Source organism: Mustela putorius, unplaced genomic scaffold, assembly GCF_011764305.1.
Source record: "Mustela putorius furo isolate JIRA1106 unplaced genomic scaffold, ASM1176430v1.1 tig00000095_pilon_pilon_pilon, whole genome shotgun sequence".
In the NCBI taxonomy this organism is placed as follows: domain Eukaryota; kingdom Metazoa; phylum Chordata; class Mammalia; order Carnivora; family Mustelidae; genus Mustela; species Mustela putorius.
In genome coordinates, this window is record NW_025421280.1 from 24,940,059 (window position 1) to 24,962,981 (window position 22,923).

General features: G+C 49.3%; 1 protein-coding gene across 3 annotated transcripts; it reads left to right on the forward strand.

The window, feature by feature from the left end:
• Nucleotides 1-14,572: 14,572 nt before the first annotated feature.
• LOC101693329 (C-C chemokine receptor type 1) lies at nucleotides 14,573-21,053 on the forward strand. Of its 3 annotated transcripts, XM_004760811.3 has the most exons (3): nucleotides 14,573-14,973; nucleotides 15,450-15,542; nucleotides 18,502-21,053. In XM_004760811.3, exon 3 carries the CDS (start codon nucleotides 18,552-18,554, stop codon nucleotides 19,632-19,634), a length of 1,083 nt encoding a protein of 360 aa, XP_004760868.1. In that variant the 5' UTR covers nucleotides 14,573-14,973; nucleotides 15,450-15,542; nucleotides 18,502-18,551; the 3' UTR covers nucleotides 19,635-21,053. The 3 variants fall into 3 exon arrangements, with proteins under 3 accessions (XP_004760868.1, XP_004760869.1, XP_044936736.1); XM_004760812.3 differs by lacking the exon at nucleotides 15,450-15,542; XM_045080801.1 differs by lacking the exons at nucleotides 14,573-14,973; nucleotides 15,450-15,542 and adding an exon at nucleotides 15,551-17,276.
• Nucleotides 21,054-22,923: the final 1,870 nt, after the last annotated feature.

Genomic DNA, 22,923 nt, shown 5'->3' on the forward strand with positions numbered 1-22,923 from the left:
TCTCCTAACAGCATCCAGAAATGTTTCTCCCATTCGAGAATGGTTCATTTCTGCTTCACTCACGACCTAGGAGTATGGCATGTGGGAGATCTCTACGAACCCCAGGGGCTGGAGGGACACCCAGAGTGGGAGCTCAGGGTAGAGAGGTTTTTGATGGTTTGCTTTCACAAAACAAGATTTATCTGGACCCTTTCAAAATGTGTCAAGCTCCTATTTGGCCCAGTGCCAATCCTGCACGAATTAAAAAACGTGCCTGAGTCTCTGCTCTGGGAAAGATGAAAGAGCCAGTGTGGGGACTGGAGGAAGGGTCCATCAGTCCGGAATGCAGGAGGACACAAGGGACTCAAAGCCGCCGGGAGTGACAGGGCTCGGGGCTGTTGTCCACTATGGGGGACTTGCAGGAGGGGAGGATGGTTTAATAATGAAAACAGGTTTTTCTGAGCACCTATGTCACAGCAGAGCCTTTGCAGAGGGCATCACGTGCTTGGTCTTGAGTAAAAGGTGTCTCCCTGAGCCTGTGAGGTAAGTGAGCTTGTTTTTAACATTTCTCAGAGGAGGAACTGAAGTGAGTTGGTTAAGCAATGAGCCCAAGACCACACAGCCAGAACACAGTGGGTCTGGGTCAGGATCCCCAGCTCCATCCCCCAACCCCCACCAACTCCCCCCCAACCCCACCGAGCCCCCTGCAGCTGCTGCCTCCCTGGAGGTCAGGGTGTGCGGCTGGCCAGGACCCCCATCCCCCTGCAGCAGCCCATGCCCAGGATCCCGCCGTTGCATTCTATATCTGAACACCTGTGCTTTAATTCTACATCTCTTCAAAACCAATCAGAAGAAAATGTGTACATTATGTACGTGGGGCAAAGAGGGGGCTTTGCTTGCCATCACTCGTGCTGATTTCCTCCTGGCCTGTCCTGCTTTCTCACTCCCTTGCTTGCTGGTTGCTTCTGAGAGCACTCAGAGAAGAAAGTGAGGGTTGTTGGAGGGATGTGGGTGGGGGATGGGGACCGAGGAGGGCACTGCTGCATGAGCCCTGGGCTTTGTGTATAAATGATGAATCACTGAATTCTACTCCTAAAACCAACATTGCATTCTATGTTCACTAGAATTTAAATTAAAAAAAAAAAAAAATCACTCTCATGTGACTCCTCACCTCAAGGGTCTGGGAACCTGATAGAAGAGGGGGAGTTTATCATAGATGGTGGTTGCTTTTTTTGCATCAGCTTATTCAGATACCATTTTTAGACAATCACCTGTATCCGTCTGATGAATTTTGACACTTCCAGGTATCTGGAAAACAACTGCCACAGTCAAGATACAGAACTGTGAAATATCCCCGAAGAGATTCCTTGTGCCTCTTTGCTGTCCAACCCCCGCTTTGCCCCCAACTCCAAGCAACCACATCTTTCCAGTTCTTAAGATCAGTTTCTCTGCAGCCCACTGCCTGAACATAGAGCCACTACTACATAGTTCAAGTTTTTGAATGGCACTTCTTCAAGGTACCGATTTCTACATCAGGTAAGAAAATGCTAGCTACTCACAAACACAGTCCAAAATGCATAATAAGCTTAAACACACATTTCTGGATCATGTGTAGCTAATCAGAAATCACTCATCAGTGGTGGTCTGCTTCTAGTCATTAATTCAGGGAGCAAGGCACCTTACACACATCGCTAGCTGGCACCAAGATCGCAATGTATGCAGCCGCCTCACCTAAGAGGTAGGTAAAAGAGTATGGAAGGGTTTTGTGAATAGTCCTAGAAATTGCTCACATCATGTTTGTCCCATTCCATGGGCTGGAACCCATGTGATATGACCACACATAAATGCAAGAGAGGCCGGACGGGTGGTCTGTCGGTGTGTGCATTATTAACACTCTCGGGTCTGCATACAGCTCTCTGAAGGTGAAAGGAAAGCTAGGAAGAAGAAGGAGCAAGACATACTGACATACGGTGTGACAGCAACACACCACATCTAAGTAACACAAGATGAGAGCTATCATTTTTTGAACAGTCTCATGCCAAGGGTTTACCATGGTTTGTCAGGTTCTTGTCACGATTTACAGGTGTCAAAGTTACAGGTGAGAAAGCCATGTGAGCTAACACGACCCACAGTGGCTGCACGGCCATCCAGGATCCCAGGGATGGCTGTGCGGTGTGGGATATAACCATCCTCTATCAGTCAGGGTTTTTTGCTCATGGAAAAGGCTTCTGCAGGTCACTTTGGCCTGGAAGGGAACTGATATAGGATTTCAGTGTCTTTATGTTTAGTAAATATTTTCCAGTGCCCATGGAATATTCCCCAAGATAAACCACCTCCAGAGCCTCAAAACTTGAAAAAAAAAAAAATTGAAATGACACAGAATACATTCTCAGAGCAAAGCGGAATCAACTGAAAATGAATCATAGGAATGTTTCTAAACACTTGAAAATTTAAAAATGCACTTCTAGATCATGCATAGGTCAAAGAGGAAGTCTCAAAGGAAATAACAAAAATACATAGAACTAGATGAAAACAAAAATATAATGAGTGAAAATAGGCAGGGTGCAGCTGAGGCAGCTCTGAAGGCCAACACACAGCATGAAATGTTTAGGTTAGAAAAGAATAGCCCCAGGCGCCTGGGTGGCTCAGTGAGTTAGGCCGCTGCATTCGGCTCGGGTCATGATCTCAGGGTCCTGGGATCGAGTCCCACATTGGACTCTCTGCTCAGTGGGGAGACTGCTTCCCTTCCTCTCTCTCTGCCTGCCTCTCTGCCTACTTGTGATCTCTCTCTGTCAAATAAATAAATAAAATCTTAAAAAAAAAAAAAAAGAAAGAAAGAAAAGGACAGCCTCAAATCAGTAATCTAAGTTTCTTTCTCAAGAAACTAGAAAAAGGGGGAAAATTTAAGGAAAAAAAAAAAAAACCCAAATCTCAAGGAAGCAGGAAGAAACAAATCAATAAAACTGAAAGAAGAAACAACACACAAAATCAATGAAACAAGAAGCAGTTAAAAAAAAAAAAAAGATCATTGAAAGTGGTAAACCTCTAGCAAGACATGAAAAAGAGAATAGAAACAGAGAAAAAACATTAATCACGAATCCACGTCAGGACTGAAAGGAGATATCACTACAGAACCTTCAACCAAAAAAGGGATCAGAGAGAATACTTTGAACAACCTTATGCTCATAAATGCAAAATCTTACAGGAAATAGGTTCATTTGCCGAGTAGTAACACAGAGAATACATTTGGCAAAATAGTTCACCCATTCATGGTAAATAGTGAACCGTGAATATACATTTCCTTGACATGATAAACAACATCTACAGAGAGCCAGTGACTACATTGCACTTGCTGGTGAGAAACTGGGTGCTTCCCTCTGCCATCAGGAACGGAGTGAGATGCCCATTCTCACCACTCCTACCAAACCACAGATCCTAGCCAGCGATAAGAAAGAAAAAGAAATAGGAGGTGCATCAACTGAAAAGGAGGAAATAAAATTTAGTCCCTGTTTGAAGATGACACGGTCATCTGCGGAGAAAATCCAAAAGAATCTAAAAAAAACTCAGAACAAATGACTAAGTTCAGCTAGGTTGTAGGAAGACAAAAACCCAACAAACAAAAATCCATCACGTTTTTATTTAATGAACTGGAAGCCAAAACTGAAAACACGATACCATTTACAGTCGCTCCAGAAGGCTTCGGGACCACTCTAACAACACATTTGCAGGACTTGGTGCTGGAAACTGCAAAAGGCTGGTGAAGAAAACAAAAGACCTAAATAAACGGAGAGAGACAGGCTATGTTCATGAGTGGGGAAACTCAACATAGTAAAGAGGTCAGTTCCCCTCCCCGCCTCTGCCCCGCAATTATCTATAGGTTTAAAACAATTTAGATTAAAATCCCATCAAGGTCTTTTTGTAGAAAAAGACATAGACGAGCTGATTATTCTTATATTGACATGGATAATCACAGGATTTCGGACCCACTAAAAACAATTTTGAAAACAAGGACTAAAGCCAGAGGAATCACTTTATCTGATTTCAGGGTGTCATACCTGAAATCAGATAAAGCTACAGTAATCCAGACACTGTAGTTTTGACAGAGGGACCGACAGATCAGTGGAATGAAACACAAAATGTAGAAATGGACTTACAAAGATGCCCAACTGCTTTTTGAGAAAGACACCATGGCAGCCTTTCCAGTAAATGGTGCTGGAGCAAGTAGATATCCACGAGCAGGAAGAAAATAATAAGCCTCTGCCTCAACCTCATATCTTACACAAAAATTAACTCAAATCGATCACAGCCCTAATTATAAAACTTTTGTAAAACTAGAAAGCTCTGGATGACAACGGAGAAATCTTTGGCATCTGGGCCACGGCCAAGTGTTTGTAGACTCCACACTTACCATCCGTAAGAAGAAAAACTGATAAATTTGCCTTCGTCAAGATGAAAACCTTTCCTCTGCGAGGGACACTATTGAGCAGATGAAAATACAAGCTCCAGACTCAGAGAAAATATCTGTGAACAACATATCCAGCAAAGTATCTGTATCTAAAATGTACGGCACTCTTAGAACTCAAAAGGAAAAAAATCCATTTAGAAAACGATAAAGACATAGACATTTCCAGGAAGAAGACATACAGATGACAATTGGGCATATGAACACATCTTCAATATTATTAGGCATTAGAAAAATGTAAATGAGGGGCACCTGAGTGGCTCAGTCAGTTAAGCATCTGCCTTTGGCTTAGGTCATGATCCCAGGGTCCTCAGATTGAGTCCTGCATCAGACTCCTTGCCTGTTAGGAAACCTGCTTCTCCCTCTGCCTGTGCTCTCTCTCTCTTTCTGTGTCAAATAAATAAATAAAATATTTTTAAAAAGAAAAAGAAAAATGGAAATGGAGACTACCGCCAGATATTACCACACACCTGTCAGAATTCCTGAAATAAAACACAGGGACACAACCAGATGTGCCCCCCCCCACCCCATTGCTGCTTGTGGATACAAAATAATACAGCCACCCTGGAAAAGAGTATAGCAGTTTCTTTTTTTTGTTGTTGTTGTTGTTTTAAAATAATTTTAATTTTTAATCAAGCTTGTTTTATTATTTTCTTCAGACCTTATTTTATTTTTTCAGTGTTCCAAGATTCATTGTTTACGAGTATGGCAGTTTCTTACAAAACTAAATCATGTGCTTATAGTACAACCCAACAGTCACATTCTGGGCAACGTATCTCAAAATAAAAAATATATATATTTAAAGATTTTTTTTTTTTAAGATTTTGTTTCGTTATTTGACAGACAGAGATCACAAGTAGGCAGAGAGGCAGGCAGAGAGAGAGGACGAAGCAAGCTCCCTGCTGAGCAGAGAGCCTAATGTGGGGCTCGATCCCAGGACCCCGGGATCATGACCTGAGCTGAAGGCAGAGGCTTAACGCACTGAGCCACCCAGGTGCCCTATATTAAAAGATTTTTAAATTGAAATGCAGGATGCATCTAGTAAAATGCCTGAAGGACACTAATCTTGGGTTTTTGCAGACACATATACCCGTGTAACCACCAGTCAGGATGTTGCCGGAAGCCAGAATGTTCCTTGACTGGGTCTTCCCAGTCAGTACCCATGGAGGTAATTGCTATTTTATTTCTATCACCATGGATTAGTTTCAACTGCTCTTGAACTCAATAGAAATGGAGCAATACAGAATATAGCAGCAGCAGATTATACCTTTATGTTGTTGGGTAGCACTTTATCATATGAAGATACCACAATTTACCCATTTTATTGTTGATAGGAATTTGGGATTTCCAGTTTGGGACTCTTCTGAATGAAGTTCCTAGCAACACTCTTGAGCATATCTTTTGGGTTCATATGCCCTTCTTTCTCTTGGGTATGTAGCTTGCAGTAGCATTCCTGGCTCTTAGAGAAGCCCTATGTTTCACTCCATATAATTCAGTTGGTGCAAAAAGGAACTTTTCAGGGTACTCCCTTGAGATACTCTCTCCTTCCCTTTCTCCGGCATGGAGGTGGGGGGAAGGGGACCCTAGGATAGTTTTGTTTTTTTTTTTTTGCACATAGGAGACACTCTACCCATGTTTGCTGGTTCGACTGAGGCTTGTGTTGAAGACTTAGAGAGCTACATAGCTCCCATCAGCTGAACACTCACCCAATGCCAGGCATGTAGGAAATCACATTTAATTCTTGCAACAATCCAGAGAAAGAAATACTATCATCCCTGTTTTACAGATGGGGAAACTGAGGCTGGGACAAGGGGTAAAGAAAATTGCCCATGATCCCTTGGTTGGCATCTGATAGAGCTATCATTCGAACCCAAGTTGGCATGCTGGGGTGCCTATTGCTGGCTGGGAGATGCTTGGACAATGAGGGGAGACAGGGACAGAGGGTAAAACCTATCCCTTAACCAGGCCTGGGGCAGCCAGTTCTCTGAGGCAGGGGCCCAGGAGAAGGGCACCCTGAAGGCTTTTCTCCTGAGCTCTCCACCAGCCTGGCGGTACCCTTTGAAAGGAAGCCTGAGGGTGCCTGACCAGTGCTCTGAACGGCAAGGCAGCAGCAAGAGAGAGAGAGACAAAGGAGATGAGAGAGCAATACAGCCAGGCTGTCAGGGCCTCTCCCTGTCACATCCCAGAGTGGAATGCTTGACCCCTCCCGTGCCCAACTGGGCTAGAAGTCCCCGTGATGCCGCCATCAAGTCCCCTCTGTCCCCGTGATGCCCCCATCAAGTCCCCTCTACCCTGCTTATCCAGGAAAGCCTGGGGCCATGCTCTGGGAGATGGGGAAGGGCGGGGCTTCTGTGTTGATGGGGAGCCGTGGTGATGGCATGGCCCTCGGTGCTGGTTCCTCAGGCCTCACCATTCTGGAACAGGACTTGAGCAGCCCAGACCTCAGCAAGACCTTCAATGTCAGGGCCTTGGAAGAAGCCTCTGGCAGGCTCCAAAACTGTCCCCGAAAGGACTGGGTCATGGCGGGCCCGGGAGGTCATGTCTCTTCGAGCCAGAGCCACTGTCCTCTCTACTTCTTGCACAGCTCTGGAAAGGGCGGTCCCTTGACTCTGTCTTTCCCAGGGGTAATTTGTTTAGACCGCCCCCCGGGCCCCCTTGAGCTCCGGGAAGAAGGATGACAAGTCTTTGCCCCTTCTCCCTGGGAGAGTCCCTCCATGTCACTAAGACCACTAAAAATGAAAGTCCAGAGTAGAGAGGCCCAATTGGCCTCGAGTCCACCCAACCAGGGGAGGCCCCCCGCCAACAGCCATCTTTGTAAAGGCCTTTGATGGGACTCTGGGTCCTCCTTACAGAGACATCAGGAAACAGGCAAGACTGGAAGCATCAGAGAGAGGACAGGAAGCTCCAAGTGGGAATTAAAGATAAGAAAGGAGTGCTGTCTGGACAGTAGGGAAGTGGGGAGGGGGGGGCGCCCTGGAGCAGAAGGTGGGGGGATATTCTGGGAGGAGGGGAAGGCCCTGGAGCAGGAGGTGGGGGACATGTTGGGGACACTCTGCAGGGAGGAGATGCCGGTGCAGGACAAAGGAGACAGAGGAGCTGCTTCCCTTCATGAGCTTTCCCCTTGGCTGTCCTGGGAGACCTTGGGTCTGCAAGCAAAAGAACCCAAGATCCTCAGAAGAAATATTTAAACCTGCCCTTCAGCCAGGGAAGCTGCCAGCTGGTGCTAGTGGGGAGAGTAAACACCAGAAATGAAGGCCAGAAAACAGAACAATCTAGCACCATCCCCCGCCTCGCTCCCCCTCGAAGGCCAACAGAAGGAAAAGGAAGACTGGAGGGAGGTTAGAAAGTCCAGAAAAGGGAAGTACAAAGTGAGTACAAGATGCCCGCACCGACCCGGGGCTAGAACTTCTGTGTGTGTGTGTGTGTGTGACATGACCCGGAGCCCCTTCCCCAGCCGCCGCCCCCCCCCCTCACCCCGGCCCCACACACAGGGCAGCAGCCAAGGCCAGCGCCTCCCTTCACGGAGAGGACCAGGCTGATGAGTGGTGGTCTTGTGGTGTGGTGTGGGTGCACCTCGAATGGGAGGGAATCCCCGTGTGGTTGGGGAACTGGGCTCCAGCTAGTTGTGCAAGGGGCAGACATTCAAATAAAAGCAAGTTTCTGCCCAGACCAAAGGTCTGTATGCATTCAGATGCAAAATTTCTTGTTAGGTCCCTCTGCCCTCACAGAGGGCAACATCCCCCCTCCACACACCCCCTCCCCCTTAGCGCATGGCCTGTGGCTGCCCTGCAGAGGAGAGCTGGTTTCATATCAGCTTTCTGGCAGGGAGGAATGAAAAAGGCATTGATGTGGGGCGCCTGGGTGGCTCAGTGGCTAAAGTCTCTGCCTTCGGCTCGGGTCATGATCTCAGGGTCCTGGGATCGAGCCCCGCATCAGGCTCTCTGCTCAGCAGGGAGCCTGCCTCCTCCTCCTCTCTTTCTCTCTCTCTGCCTGCCTCTCTGCCTACTTGTGATCTGTCTGTCAAATAAATAAAAAACAATCTTTAAAAAAAGAAAAAGGCATTGATGTGTATCGTCGGCCAATTCCCAGTGTGAAGACTCTCAGGGGGGCCAAGTTCAATCTGTCAACTTAATGTCACTGGAGGCTCAGCTGGGTGGCCTGAGTTGGCTGTGGGGTTTAGGGACCTATCATAACAGCGTTTACTAAGTATATACCATGTGCTAAACATCTTACGTGCATCATCTTATTAATGCACACAGAGCAAAGCTCAGAAAAATAGTTAACTTACCCTGGGTCCCTAATTACTAATGGCAGAGTCAGGAATTCAGAAGAACATATCTGTATCAGTCTGCCTGGCACCCAGCTTTGCGTCTCAGGAACGTGGGTACTCTACAGTGACCGCAAGCACCAAAGACCTTTTGTTTACACGGGTTATTAATATTTATTAATATTTGCAGAAATCAAAAACTGAGAACTTATTACAATGTCATTCTCTTAAAAATAACAGGAATTAAAACTGTTCCATAATAACATAAATAAGTCTTTCAGGAAAATAGTTATATTTTCCCAGATGAAAAAAAAGGTCAGTGGGAAGAGTGGCCGGATCCCCGAAGCTGCTTCAGCCCCCGTCCGTCATGACTGCTTTGGTTGACACCTGTGGAGGGAAACCAGCTGCCCAACAACTCCATAGTTGGAAAAGGGAAGGCGTCAGGGGCCCCTGGGATGGGTTTGGGAGACCCCTTTGGACCACATTTTAAGAACAGCCCAGTAGATGCAAGCCAAGAGGTACCAAATAACACACAGTGAAAACTAAGCTTCCTCTCTCCCCACATCACCTGTTTCCCTCACAGGGCACCTGCACCAGCAGGCCCTCCCCCACCGGGAGCATCCTCGGTCCCTCCAGCCTGGAGGCATTTTGTACCGACACAGAAGTTTGCACACTATTCCTGAACCAGCCCCCACACCAACCAGGGAACATCCTTGTCGCCTGTATCTTCTGCCCCTGGTGTAAATACTCGTAAGATCAATTCCTACAGGTGGAATTAGAACAAAAGAAGCACACATTTGATTTCTTTTCCTTTTGAAAGATTTTATTTATTTATTTGACAGAGATGGAGGGACAGTGAGGGAGGGAACACAAGCAGGGGGTGTGGGAGAGGGGGAAACAGGTTCCCCACTGAGTAGGGAGCCCGAGTTGGGATTCAATCCCAGAACCCTGAGATCAAGACCTGAGCAGAAAGCAGATGCTTACCAGCTGAGCCACCCAGGCACCCCCACATTGGATTTCTCTCTTTTTTTAAAAAAGAGTTTATTTATTTATTTGACAGACAGATCACAAGTAGGCAGAGAAGCAGGCATTGGATTTCTAATGGAAATGGCCAAACAGCTCTCCCTGGTGGGGGAACTGATTTCTACTCCCTCCAGCAATGGGTAGGCGTGACTTCCTCAACTTCAGCAACACACGAGGTCAGGGCCCAGGGCAGCCGCACTAAGCTTCAGGGTGGGGCTTGAAAGTCCTGTCTGTCTGTCTAGGTAGCTCAGCTAGCGCTCTCCTTCTGTGCGACAAGCAGTGCCCCAATGTTTACTGAGCATCTTCACCCAGATGGGCATCCGGACTAGGTGTCAATGTCTCTGCAGGATGCTTTGGGACTCCGCCCACCTTCCTCTGGCCATCTCTTGAAACTTACACAGATATAATCACTGGACCATGACGTTCTAGAACCAGGGTGTCTCACACCATACTGTGCAAACAAATCCCCAGGGGGATCTGGTGAAAACGCAGTTTCTCCTTCCGCAGGCCCATGGTCTGCATTTCTGGGAGTGCGTTCGGGTCTTGCCATCATACATTAATCAGGAAGTGTCTAGCTAGATTCTCAAACCCCAGCATAATAAATAAGATGCCCTGGAGGGCTTCCAGCTTCTTGGGTCCAACTCCCAATCCTAGGGATTCTGATTCAGCAGGTCTGGGGTGGGGCCGGAGAATCTTTCTTCTTAACCTGCTCCAGGTGATGCTGATGCTGCCCGCTCTCTCGCAGACCACCCCCTGGGGTGAACACGGGAGTGCCAGGCCCTGCCTCACTCACCTGGGGCCTGTGACGGCACCAGGCGTGACACAGAGAGAGGGCACATCCTGGGTGGGGGATGGACGGAGTGGGAGGGAACCAGTGCCCGCAGGAGCACCCCCCTCCCCCGCTCCACAGGGTTCAGCTTTCAAAAGAGGTGGCAGGTGCCTACGCCTCACGGTCTGCAGCTTCGATCCGAGGCACCAAAGGTGATGATCGCCTTCTTCACAGACCCCTGCCTCCTGACAGTGAGTTACTACTCAGTCTTTGCCGGCGCTGACCCCTGCCACCTGCCGTGGTCTGGTGGGCAGCAACTATAGGCCTAGCGGCTGGGCTCTGGGGAGCTCTCCACCACCCCAGAGACTAGGGAGTCTGGTGGGCAGGAGGAGGAGAGGAAGGAGACTAGATGAGGATCATGGGCTCGTCCTTCCCCTTGTCGGTTGGTTCTAAGCTTTCAAACCCTGCCCTCCAGTGTCTGTTTCCTGCTGAGCATTGCCCTGTGGCAGAAGAATGGGGAGGAGGGGCTCTCCCTCCGATGACTGTCACCCAGGCCCTGCCCCTGGGCGCACTGGAGAGAAGCCACCTCTCCAGGGGCTGTTTTCTCAAAGAACTCCCTGGAACTTCCTTTTTCTTCTAAACTGACGAAAGGAAGAGGCAGCCCTGTCTTCTGGTACACCTCACAATGCCTGGAGATGTCGCCAGCAGCCCTCTCTGGGCCCGGGCCAAAGAGCTGGTCTGAGCCTGTTAGAAAGATAGACAGAGCCATCACACTGCCCATGGGTGACCGTGGGCCCTCCCGTGGGGCCACCATTCCTTTCGAACCATCCCGGGCGGGATGCCTGCAGGGTTCCCTCTGGCCACGCTCAACTTTGTGGGTATGCGTGTGGCGCTGGTTCTGCCCGGGACTGGATGTTGCTGGGCGGACACCACAAGGTCAGAAAGGAGCCCAGGAAGGGAGGGGGGGTGTGGGTCAGGAAGGGACTACAATGATGGACAACAGGGCAGGAGGAGGCGGATGGTCTGTGGAAAGCTGACAACCCCCTGGGATCCAAGAACCACTGGTGCAGGAGGGAAGAAAGGTGGGGGTGGGGTCAGAGGCTGGGGTGCTGGGGGCCGAGGTATGAAGGCCACGGATGGTATGATGGGGAGAAGGCAGGAGTTAGGATCACGGGAGTGAGCGGCTGGGGAATGTGGAAGACACGGCCGAGGAGGGGAGGAGTTCAAGGAACCCGTTGGCCCCGGAGCTGGAGGAAACCTGCACTTTGGGGGGAGGATAAAATAGGGCTTCCAGGTCCCCCCTGTCTTGGGGTACATGGTCTTCTACAGTGTACTCGATGGCTCCAGCTGAAACATTCCTTCCATCCCCCGACTCCTTGGTTGTGGCTGGGCTCTGTGACTTGCTGTGACTGACGGGATGCAGCCTAAGAGACATCGGTGACTTCTGATGCTATGCCTGAAGACACTCTTCAGTCTCTGCTTATGCCTACTTATGCCCCCCCCCCCACCCATCACCACCACCACCAGGCAAGGAAGCTGGTGTGGCCAGCGGGAGGACAGAAGACCGTGTGGAAAACTAGGACACCCCTCGTCGAACACCAGTACCCACTGCCGCACGGGGACACCCATGCCCCACAGATTCACACCACAGTATCAGCGCGATGTTAAGCCCCAAAGTGTGAAGGTGTCAGGCTGCAGACGTGTGGATTGTGAAATCATCAAGAATTATTACAAGGGAATGTTAGAGATTGTTAGCTAAGATCTAGGTTCGTAACACAAGAACAGTTTTTAGTCTTTTTTTCATTTTTATTTTGAACTATTTCGAGTGACTGCCTTGCTATTTATTGTCAAAAGTATCCAACATATGTCATCAGGCATAAACAAAGGGACCTCCACCACTCCCCCAGAAAGCTCTCAGAGCTCCGGCGTCTGCGCCTCCCGGATGGACTTCTTGCTGCAGCGTGGGAAGGCTTCAAGAGAGGAGGTGGCATTTTGCACGATCCAGGCAGGATGAGAAGGGCCATGGGTGTGGCCAACACCCTCAATGACATTGGGACGTGACACAGCACAAGAGAGAAACAAGCAGAACTTAGGGGAGAGAAGATGACACATTGGGCAGCAGACAGAGCTCCATGGTCCTGGCACCGCCAGTCCCTCTTGGAAATTTACCTACAGGTGTACCACTTGAACCCAAAGGGTGAGCCTCCATGAGAACCAGGCTCCACATAGTCCATGAGCCTGGCCTTGCCCTGTCTTGATTAAACAGAGCATGAGATTTCTGGGATGTTGAGGCTGAGACAAGAAAGGAGCGGAGAAATGGCAGGGTCAACATATGATGTAAAATTCCACACAATGGAAGTGTGTGAGATGAAAGGGGAGGGTCAGCAGGCTAGGTCAGGGGTTGACACAAAGGAAGGGGGTGCCAAATGGAGGAGTCAGAGACCTAGGCGAAGTCAAGGTCAGAATCTTGGGGTGTGCACCTTACTGATCCTTCCACCTATCCCCGCTATGTCTAGGGCGATCACCAGTGCCTGAAGGGCCAGCCCTGTGCCCTGGTGGAGAATCTCCTGGGAATGATATTCAGTAACACAAGCCAATGAGAAAGAGTCCTCTGCCAGCAGTGGGCAGGTAGAGATTTAATAGATACATTTTAATAGATACATGCCTGGTCTCCTCACCTCTGGTACCACAGTAGGGGTGACTCTTGGGGGCTCCCTGAGCTCCCCCTAAGGCCAGGGTGCCACTTGTCTTCTACACAGTGCTACCTTCATCCTCACATTCCCTTCCCTGGCCCGCTTTCCCCTCCCCTGTAGTGCTTCCTAGGATCCCCTGAACATACACTACTTGTGTCTGCATTCCACTCCAGGCTTTGCACCTAACCGGGAACCCCAAACTAAGACAGGCATCGAACACGTCTCAGGCACTCCACCAAACCATTCATTCACAGGCATGTCTCTATCTTCATCTAATCCTCTAGAAAGTCGGCATCATTAGCTTTGTTTTACAGAAGAGGAAAGAGACAGTCAAAAGCATAAATAATACACTCAAAGTTACCAAGAGGTGGACCCAGGATGAGATGCAGGTCTGGTTTGCCAGGCTCATCAGAGCCCGCCCCTCATGCCCTGCTCTCCCCACACAGGCAGCAAGTTCTTGGGCCCGTCTCCCTCTTCGTCCATCTGGTCACCTTTGGCTTCCCTCTTGCCCCATCTCTCTGTGGACGGGCTGCTGAAGAGGGAAGACCTGATCCCAGGAGATTCATGGAATGTTCCTTTGAAGACCTTGTCTAATGTCTTCATTTTACGGATTAGGAAACAGCCTTGAGGGGACAAGTGACATTTCCAAAGCACACAGGCCTTCCTTTCTGAACTGGTGCTTTGCACCATCTGTGAAGAAGGCCTAGCGGAGTCCTGTGTTATGGAAAAGGAGCAAAACCCCAGCAGGCTGCAAGTTCAGTGGCACAGCAGGTGTTGGCCGCCGAGGAGAAATTCACAAGAGGCATCTTCCATCAGACATTTTCTCTTGGACCAGGTGCTCTGGGACACCCTTCACCTACAAGCTGACCTGGGGCATCCCGCTACGAGCCAAAGTGTTCAGCCTTCTCGTTGGATGGAGCGGGAGCCAAGACATCTGCCCTTATCTCCAGGACAGAGCTGGGATTTGGCCCTGGCCTCTGGTTGGATCATCACACACAACAGGAACCTGGAATCAAAAAGGAATGGCCAAAACCCAACTTAGAGATTTGGGCTCACTCCAGACTGTGGGTTCCTTGAGATGAAACTGTTCAGTGGGGTTTGGTCCCACAGGGAATGGGGCACAGAGAGGGACAGCAAATGGTCAGAGGTGAAGGACCTAGGGGGAGCCAAAGAGAAAAATGCCACCTCTCTTGGGCTATCAGCCCTCTCATTTTTTTGAGGAACAGGACCCAGACTTCTGGTTTAAACCCTTCCATTTGCAAGCTTAAAAAAAAAAAAAAAGGCTACTCACTGACCACAAGACGTCTGTGCCCCGCCCCGCCCTCCCTCAACCCTCAACACACATGCCTAATCTCAGCCTTCAATTGCTTCACAAATTCCCAGAACACCTCATACCAACTCTCCCCCACTCAACTCCACCCAACCCCACCCAGCCCAGTCCCCTTAAGGCAGAGCTCCCCAGGGAGAGGCACAATCCTTTCTTTGTGCTTTCAATCACTCTCAGGATCTCTGTGAGCAGAGACAATCCTTCGAGCAAACCCAGCATCAAGGAACAGCCACTGGCAGGTGTCGTGGCCACTCACGGACACCCAACCAGATACAAAAAGAAGAACTCTATCCCCTTCTTCTCATTCTGAAAGACTGTGAACCCTGGAGTCCTCAATCATCACACAGGAAACAGAAGACTTCCTGCTCAGTAAGGACATTGAACCTTGAATTCATAAAGATTCTAAAAGCTCCAGAAACAAAGACTTCGCGGACAAAACCCCTAGGGACCAGAGTAAGTGGCACTTGTCTGTTCTGTCTCCTTAGTGACCATGAGGTCAATCTGGTTTGCAGTCATGCACGCAGCCAGGTGGGACTGTGGTCCTCGTGTTGCGGGACATCCTTTACCAGCCTCCTCAAAGGTGAGGCGTTCTTCGAGGGTCAAGCAAACGCCTAAGTAGACCATCAATGCACCTATAAGGCAATTAATTGTATAGCAATACTCACAAGGGGTGAATTTATAAGATGGGGTGCTCAGATGTAAAACGGGGGTATTTTTTGCTAAAAAAGGAAAGCTTTCCTGAATGATGGGTTTTTGGTGACTGATTGAGATAATCTGCCTTTCTAAAGTCAGTTATGAACAAGAGGATCTCTGAAAAACCATTCAAGAGGAAATCACTTGCCAAACTGCTCTGTGTAAACAAAAACCAAACGCGGTGTATGAAGAAATTGTAGCGAAAGGGAAATACTAATTAGAAAAAAACATTGCAGATACGAGGATGACTTGATACTGGACCAGTTTCTTGAGAAGACTTAGACCCAAGGAGCCTTACAATCAGGACTGCTGGTTTGTCTTTCGATGAGGTAGGATTTTACCCTCCTGAAGGCAGGGAGATGTCCTCTTGGGATGCATCCATTCTGCTCTACTAACAAAGAGGCAGGTCAGAATTTTCTCTGAGGAGAGAGGGGCATGGGGGCTACTTGGAGGTATCTATTTGAACTTTTCCTCCATAAACTCTGGAGTGGCCCAGATTTTCAGAGTTAGAAACTCTCTGAAGTTTGCATAGGTTTTCGTCATCACTTTTTTGTGTGTACCACTTTTACTGGCACTTCAGTCCCCAATCTGACTAGCAGGACAGCTCTAGGCTATGCAGACTATGGAGAGGTGAAGGACCAGTAAATGTTTAACAAGTGGCTTTCCGGGGGTGGCGGGGAGCCCTGATTTCTAGTGTTTGTGGATTTCTATGGTGTAAATATCCTCACTGTGGTTGATTTCAAGTTATGGAGCCCCTCCCTGAATGTTGAGCTGGGGAGATAAGCACACGATTGGTTTTTTATGAACCAGGATAAGCCAGCCTCTGCACACCACCACGTTTGGGTGTCTTATCCCTACAGACTGCCCTTTCTCTGCTCAAGGCCTTCACCAACTCCCAGGCTAGAGGATGCTGCCCCTGCAAGGTCCCAGGTAGCATCCAGGGCTCTAGCTGTCTGCTGCGCAATGACCCTGGGGCAGACTTTGCAGCAGACTCCAGCAGGGCTGGATGGCAACAGGGTCCTTCTCCCTCCCTCCGTGGCCCCATGCCAGGCCATCTCTCTCCCAGAGTTGTTGTGTGGTGCCTGGCAAGTTGGCAAAATAGTTAATGCAGTTCGAAGTGGATGGGGGAGGGGACTGGTGTAAGCGGTTCTCTGTTCAAATGGCATGAGCAATGCTGACTCTGTTTGCCTTCACCTTTGCCAAAATTCCCCCGGAAACTGGGCTCCCGGGCTCAGTCTTGGCACCAGTTGTTCCTTGGGCTTCCAAGCTGCTTGGAACTTCTGCTGAAAACCTGCCAGCCCACCCAAAAATGCTGTCCGCAAAGCTGACCTGTCCGTATCCAGACGGGAGATCAGAAATCGTCCACACAGCTTGTACGGTCAGCCTGGGTTTCTCCAGAAGTAGGGCTGCTTGGGTAGAGGCAAGTCCAGAGCTGGAGGAGTCGGCCATAAGGGGGGGATTTGACTGGAAATGACAGTCCCCCAGTCAGGGTGTATGACACTGTTGTTCCCCCCACCCCCAACCCCAACCCCATGTGCCTCATTTTCCAATGGCCACTGCAGAAATGTGTATTTTGTAGGAAGGAAACATTCATTAAGCAATTTAGAAGGAAGAGTACTAGAGATCCCAGATTCAGGGTGGGAATTATGATGTGGGAACCGGCTACTTTTCAGACTGGTGGGAACCTACTGAAAATTTCGAAGGGCAGTTCGCATGGAAGGGACTGTCCTGGTTCATCACTCTTGAGTAGAATTCATTTTCCAGATTAACTACAGAGAGAACTGGTGGGGGAACTTGGGGAGCAGGGTACATGAGCCAGAACAGGACTGGAGCTGGGGACTGGCCCCAGAGAAGGATCAGTGCAGGGAAGGAGGAACCCCAATATTTGCTGAGGGCCCGGTTAGTACTAGAGGGTAGCTTTTCTCACACATTACAGTAGTCCCACAAGATGTTACTTTCTCACATTACAGATGAGGAACTGAGGTGCTCGCTTCGGCAGCACCTATACAAATGAGGAACTGAGGCTCAGAGAGGTAGATTAACTCATCCAAAGTCACACACTGGTAGGTTCTACGAAAGCCCATGCTCCCTTCAGGAAAGGATGGAAAATGAATGCTGAAAATCGGGGCCTGGGAAAGTCCCAGGAAGGCAAGCTCTCTAGTGGTTCTTTTGTTTTTCTTTGTTTCAAGCCAACCCTGGGTAAAAATATCTCAGAGCGAATCTCTCGGCAGAACTCCAGCTACCAGTCGTCACATGATGCCTCATGGCTCGAGGCTGTTCTGAGCTCTTCCCCTGCCCACCCCCAACCCTTCTTCTCATGAGGTTGCCCCCACTCCTCCAAGGCTATACTGTCCTCTGAATCCTCTTCACGGCCCTCATGGGAGGTCTACTGAGTGACCTGTAGATCCACGTGGGCCCCATCAGGGCTGTATGATGTGAGCCAAGATGACCTACTCTGGTGTCCTCAGGGTCCTCTTATGCTAAGGGTTGGGGCTGGCCTTCTAGAATTTCACTATGACAGCACTATGGGCCTTTGGGATATGATAATTTTTGCATTAGAGGACATCCTCTGCCCTACCTACTGAATGACCAGACAGTAGCATCCCCCAGTCGCAGTGGCAACCAAGAAATAAAATAAACAAAATAAAATAATAACCCTACACACTTTCATGTGCCCCCATTACGCTACATAATCCCTGGCTAAGAATCTTTTTAGCCCCCTCAGCCATGAAGACCCATTTGCAAGTCTGGGACTGACTCTCAGCTTCCTTCCAGAGACCCCACAGTGCAAAATCATTGCTCCGTGATTGGACGCAAGGATGCATGTGGCTTCAGGAATGCACGCGAGAACAAATTCAGCTCTCATTCTCTAGATACGTGTCCTTACCACTTCTGACTCTCGCATCATCTCCTCTAAACCAGGGAACGATAGCAGAACCCCCTCTGGTCGGGGTGGGAGGAGTTATCTAGCACTAAGTCCAGTGCCAAGGCTGTGGACAGCACTGGTTTGGGGCAGCGTGGCAGGATCTCCCTCTGTCGGTGCTGTGCAGCCAGTGGCCTTTTCCTTCACAACACTTAGTGCCAAAGTAATTGAATTATCGACTGATGGGTCTATTTGTTTACTGCCTATGCCCTCTGTTAGACCACAGAGTCCACGAGGGCAGAGAGGACCTGGATCCCACCTTGCTCAAGGTCGAGTCCCGGGGCCTGGTACATAGTCGGTACTCAGTGAACAGTTGTCAGGTGGGTGAAAACCTATAATCACTGCCTCGTCTTTGTTGTCCACAGCCCACCACCTTTCCTGGCCAAGTAACTGCAGAAATCATCTTCCTTCACTCATGCAAAATTCCACGATGGAAACCTCAGCCCCCACAAAGAACTATGACATGACGACGGAATATGACTATGAGGGCATAACCCCATGCCAGAAGGGGGAGGTGAGGGCCTTTGGAGCCCAGCTGCTGCCCCCCTTGTACTCCTTGGTGTTCATCATCGGCCTGGTTGGCAACATCCTGGTGCTGCTGGTCCTCATGCAGCACAAGAGGCTCAAGAGCATGACCAGCATCTACCTCCTCAACCTGGCCATTTCTGACCTGCTCTTCCTCTTCACGCTGCCCTTCTGGATCGACTACAAGCTGAAGGATAACTGGAGCTTCAATGATGGCACCTGTAAGTTGCTCTCGGGGTTTTATTACACGGGTTTGTACAGCGAGATCTTTTTCATCATCCTGCTGACCGTGGACAGGTACCTGGCCATCGTCCACGCTGTGTTTGCCCTGCGGGTTCGGACCGTCATCTTTGGTCTCATCACCAGCGGTGGCGCGTGGGCCCTGGCCCTCTTGGCCTCTGTCCCAGGCTTCTACTTCTCCAAGATCCAGTGGGAGTTCTCCCACACCACCTGCAGCCTCCACTTCCCTCATGAAACCCTCAAAGCCTGGAAGCAGTTCCAGGCTCTGAAACTGAACATGTTGGGTCTGGTTTTGCCCCTGTTGGTCATGATCATCTGCTACACCGAGATCATACGGATTCTGCTCAAACGACCCAATGAGAAGAAGGCCAAAGCTGTCCGTCTGATCTTTGTCATCATGGTGGTCTTCTTTCTCTTCTGGACCCCCTACAACCTGGCCATATTGGTCTCGGCTTTCCAAGACCGCCTTTTCACCGACGAGTGCAGGCAGAGCAAACAGCTCGACCTGGCCATCCAGGTGACGGAGGTGATCGCCTACACGCACTGCTGCGTCAACCCCGTGATCTACGCCTTCGTCGGGGAGCGCTTCCGCAGGTACCTACGCCAGCTGCTCCGCAGGCTGCTGTCCACGAGCTTGGTTAAAAGGCTCCCCTTCCTCTCCACGGACAGACTCGAGAGGGCCAGCTCTGTGACACCCTCCACCGCAGAGCACGAACTCTCCGCTGGGTTCTGACTCGGGGCCCTGGAAGCTGATCCGGGACCCAGCAAAGGTGACCTGCCAGGCACGCTGACCCAAACCGAGTCAGGCTGGGACACCTGGCACAGTGTGGAATTGCAGCCGTGTGGGGGTGAGTGAGTTTAAAGGCAGTCTAGACGAAATCACTTCTGGGATGACTGAGCCAGCTCCAAGAACTCCTCGCTGGTAGAAAGGAAGTGAATGAGCGAAATGGGACATTCCAGAAGACTGGGAACAGAGGGTGCCAGGGAAGAGCTTGGGCCCAAATGGGATTTCATGATTTGTGAGCATTAACATTTGTAAACAGAGCCACTGAGCATCGGGGGGGGGGGGGGGGGGGGGCTCCTGCTCCTGCCCCCACCACCAGGGAACTTGGAAGTGGGGATTTCCTGCTGACTCCAATCTGGGCGTTGCAGGAGCCAGCAGCCTTCTCCCCACCCTCACCTACCCCCACCCCATGCCCCACTGCAGGTTTCAGGCTCTTAGAAACCCCGAGGAACAGAGGACTCTATGATGGAACATCTCGAGCCCTAGTGGGAAATAGGATTGGGGAACAGCCCTCGGCAGTGGAATGGAGAAAGCCCTTGGCCAGAATCATTACATTTGCAAAAACCAAACATTCTAGGCGCTGGGCTAGACACAGACCACATGCATAATACATTTGACTTCTTGAAATAGCCACAGAGGGGAGGGGGTCATTATTTCCATTTACCAGTTTCTTCTTTCTGAATATTTTCCAGAATCTCCCTTCCTTGTAAATCGGATGAGGCGGGAGTACATTCTGCTGGCGTTATTGCAGAAATTAATATGGGGCAGAAGGAGCCAGGGTCGATTTCCCTGCTCCGCTTCCCCACGCGAGCCTTCTGGTTTTACCAATCAGAGCTCCGGCTGTTACCCTGGATCCATCCGCAGGAAAAAATGACCTGGTGTGCAAGCCGACAGTGTCTGAGGCTGAGAGAGAAGGGGGTGAGGTGGGGACTCACCCTCACGTAGAAGGTTGAAAGGACCCTTAACTCAAAGAAATATATTTCCCCTCCATGTCCTTAACACCTGATCTCTCACCAGGGAGACTGGTGACCAGGGACTGCCTGGTCATCACGTCTGTCTTCCCTTTTCCCTGGGACATGTACTTCTTTAAAAAATCATTTTCCAAATAACAACAACAACAAAAAAAACCCAAACAGCTTAAAAACTCAAAGGGGGGAAAGAAAACGCCCAAAGCGCCCAATTCTCACTACCCAAAGACAACGACTGTGCCGTCTTCTGTGTATTCTCTGTTAGTTTGGTGTTTGCTATCTCCTGTGTGTATTTACGATGATGACAAAGACGGACTTCAACTGTACTCCTGCTGTTTTTTGTTCTTAAGTAGCAGTATTTTGGCGTCACTTTCCCAAGTGAATAAATCATATTAAAGCACTTTTTCTGAAGGCTGCACTGAGTTCCACAGCAGGGCTATGCCCTAATTTATGCCACCCATTTTCCCATTATTGTTTGCACAAGTCAGTTCAATCTAGCAGTGACCAGTGTCAACTTTTCTGAGTTCTCTGAGCCGTGGGAGGCACACAGGTACAGAAACACCTGGAGACCCCAGCTGGGGTGAGTGGGGCTGTGGTGGAGTCCATGGCACTGGACAGCAAAGAGGAGGAAGGAATTTATCAGCCAGAAAGTACCCTGAGGGAGTGGGTGTCCCATCTTACAACACAGTGACATCATTGGGCTGGCTGCTCTCTTTTTGGACCCTAGAATTGTGCTTTTATCCAGCCACCCTCCCCATCATGCAGGGACCTACTATGTAGGCGTGCTTTCTTTGTGTAAAGAGGCTGGTATCATGAAGGTCTGGATAGTTTTTATCTGGAAAGGAGACAGTCACACTGCCCTGGGCTTATGTTTCCACCCAGAAAATGGGGACAAATCCAAGCTTTGGGAGTCAACGGGGAAGTCAGTTTTCCACTTGCAAACCTGCCAGTTAGTCTCTGCAGCGTGGAGAGAAGAAGGCATAATGGAATTAAAAAAACATTTGTCTGCCTCTTTGGTCAAATAAGACGGCATCAAGAAACAATGTTTGAGCCACAAAACTATCCTAACGAGAAAGGTTGTCATGACGATGTCCTCCAGGTCCATTTCTGAAAGAACCCTTGTGTTTTAACTTGTCACAAAGGCAATAATGTTCATTGTAGAAAACTGGAAATGGATAAGAAGGCCATAGAAGAAACCAGAAGCATTTGTAGTCAGTCGGCGCTACCTGCGTGCAGCGTCTCTTAGCACACTAATGTCGCAGGGCATCTCCTTCCTGTGTTGGTTTACACGCACACATCTGCAATCACACAACATTTTTTTGCATAGCCGTGGTAAAACCGGACCGCAGTGAGCACTTACTAAATGCTGGTTGAATGGATGGATCTCGGAGCCCCCCTGTTGCTTTATAAAGGGAGGCTAAGATGAGTATCTACCCCCCACAGGGAGCAGATATAACCCGAGGACTGAATGAAGCAAAGCAAGGAAAGTGGGTGAATACTTTGTAACTTTTTTATTTTTATTTATGTATTTGTTTGTTTATATTTTTATTTTTATTTTATTTTCATTCCAGCCAGCTAACCTACAGGGGTACGATAGAGGGGTTCAACACTTGCATCCAGCAGCCGGTGCTCACCCCCAGTGCCTTCCTTCATCCCCATCACTGATCCACCCACCCCTCACCCACCCACCCCAGCAGGTTGTTCTCTGTAGTTAAGTCTGTTTCTTGGGTGATCTTTCTCCAGATCTATCAGATAAGAGATCTGATGCCCTCCTGCCAGGGCTCCTCCTCAGTCACTCCAACCCTTCCTGAGATGCCTTCCTGCCTCCAGTTCAGCTTCTTGCTCCCGTGGGGGGGAGGGGGGTCTCACCCCGGTTATTGCTGTTTCTAGCACTTCATCCTTCAGAAAGGTTGTCAGAAGAGCCCAAAGACTTCCGTCTCTCTCATCCAGATTCCCCACCTGTCAGCATTTTACCACCTTTGCTCTAATTTATCATTCTCTCGCTCCCTCCCTTTCTGTCTCAAAAGATAGACAGGGAGATAACTAGATGTCAATGTACTACTTTTCTCCAGCACCATTTGAGAGCAGGGTGCAAATACGATGTCTCGTCAGCCTTTTGTACTTCAGAATGATTTTACCAGAAACAAGGATGCTCTTCCACGTGATCAAAGCAGAAACAAGCTGACACAAGATTAACCAGGTAATTGTATCTTCTTTCCAATTTTGCCCACTTTGCAAATAATGTCCTTCATAGTCCCAAGACCTAGAAT

Coding starts and splice junctions, on each gene's coding strand:
- LOC101693329 (XM_004760811.3), top strand. CDS start 18,552: ATGCAAAATTCCACGATGGAAACCTCAGCCCCCACAAAGAACTATGAC.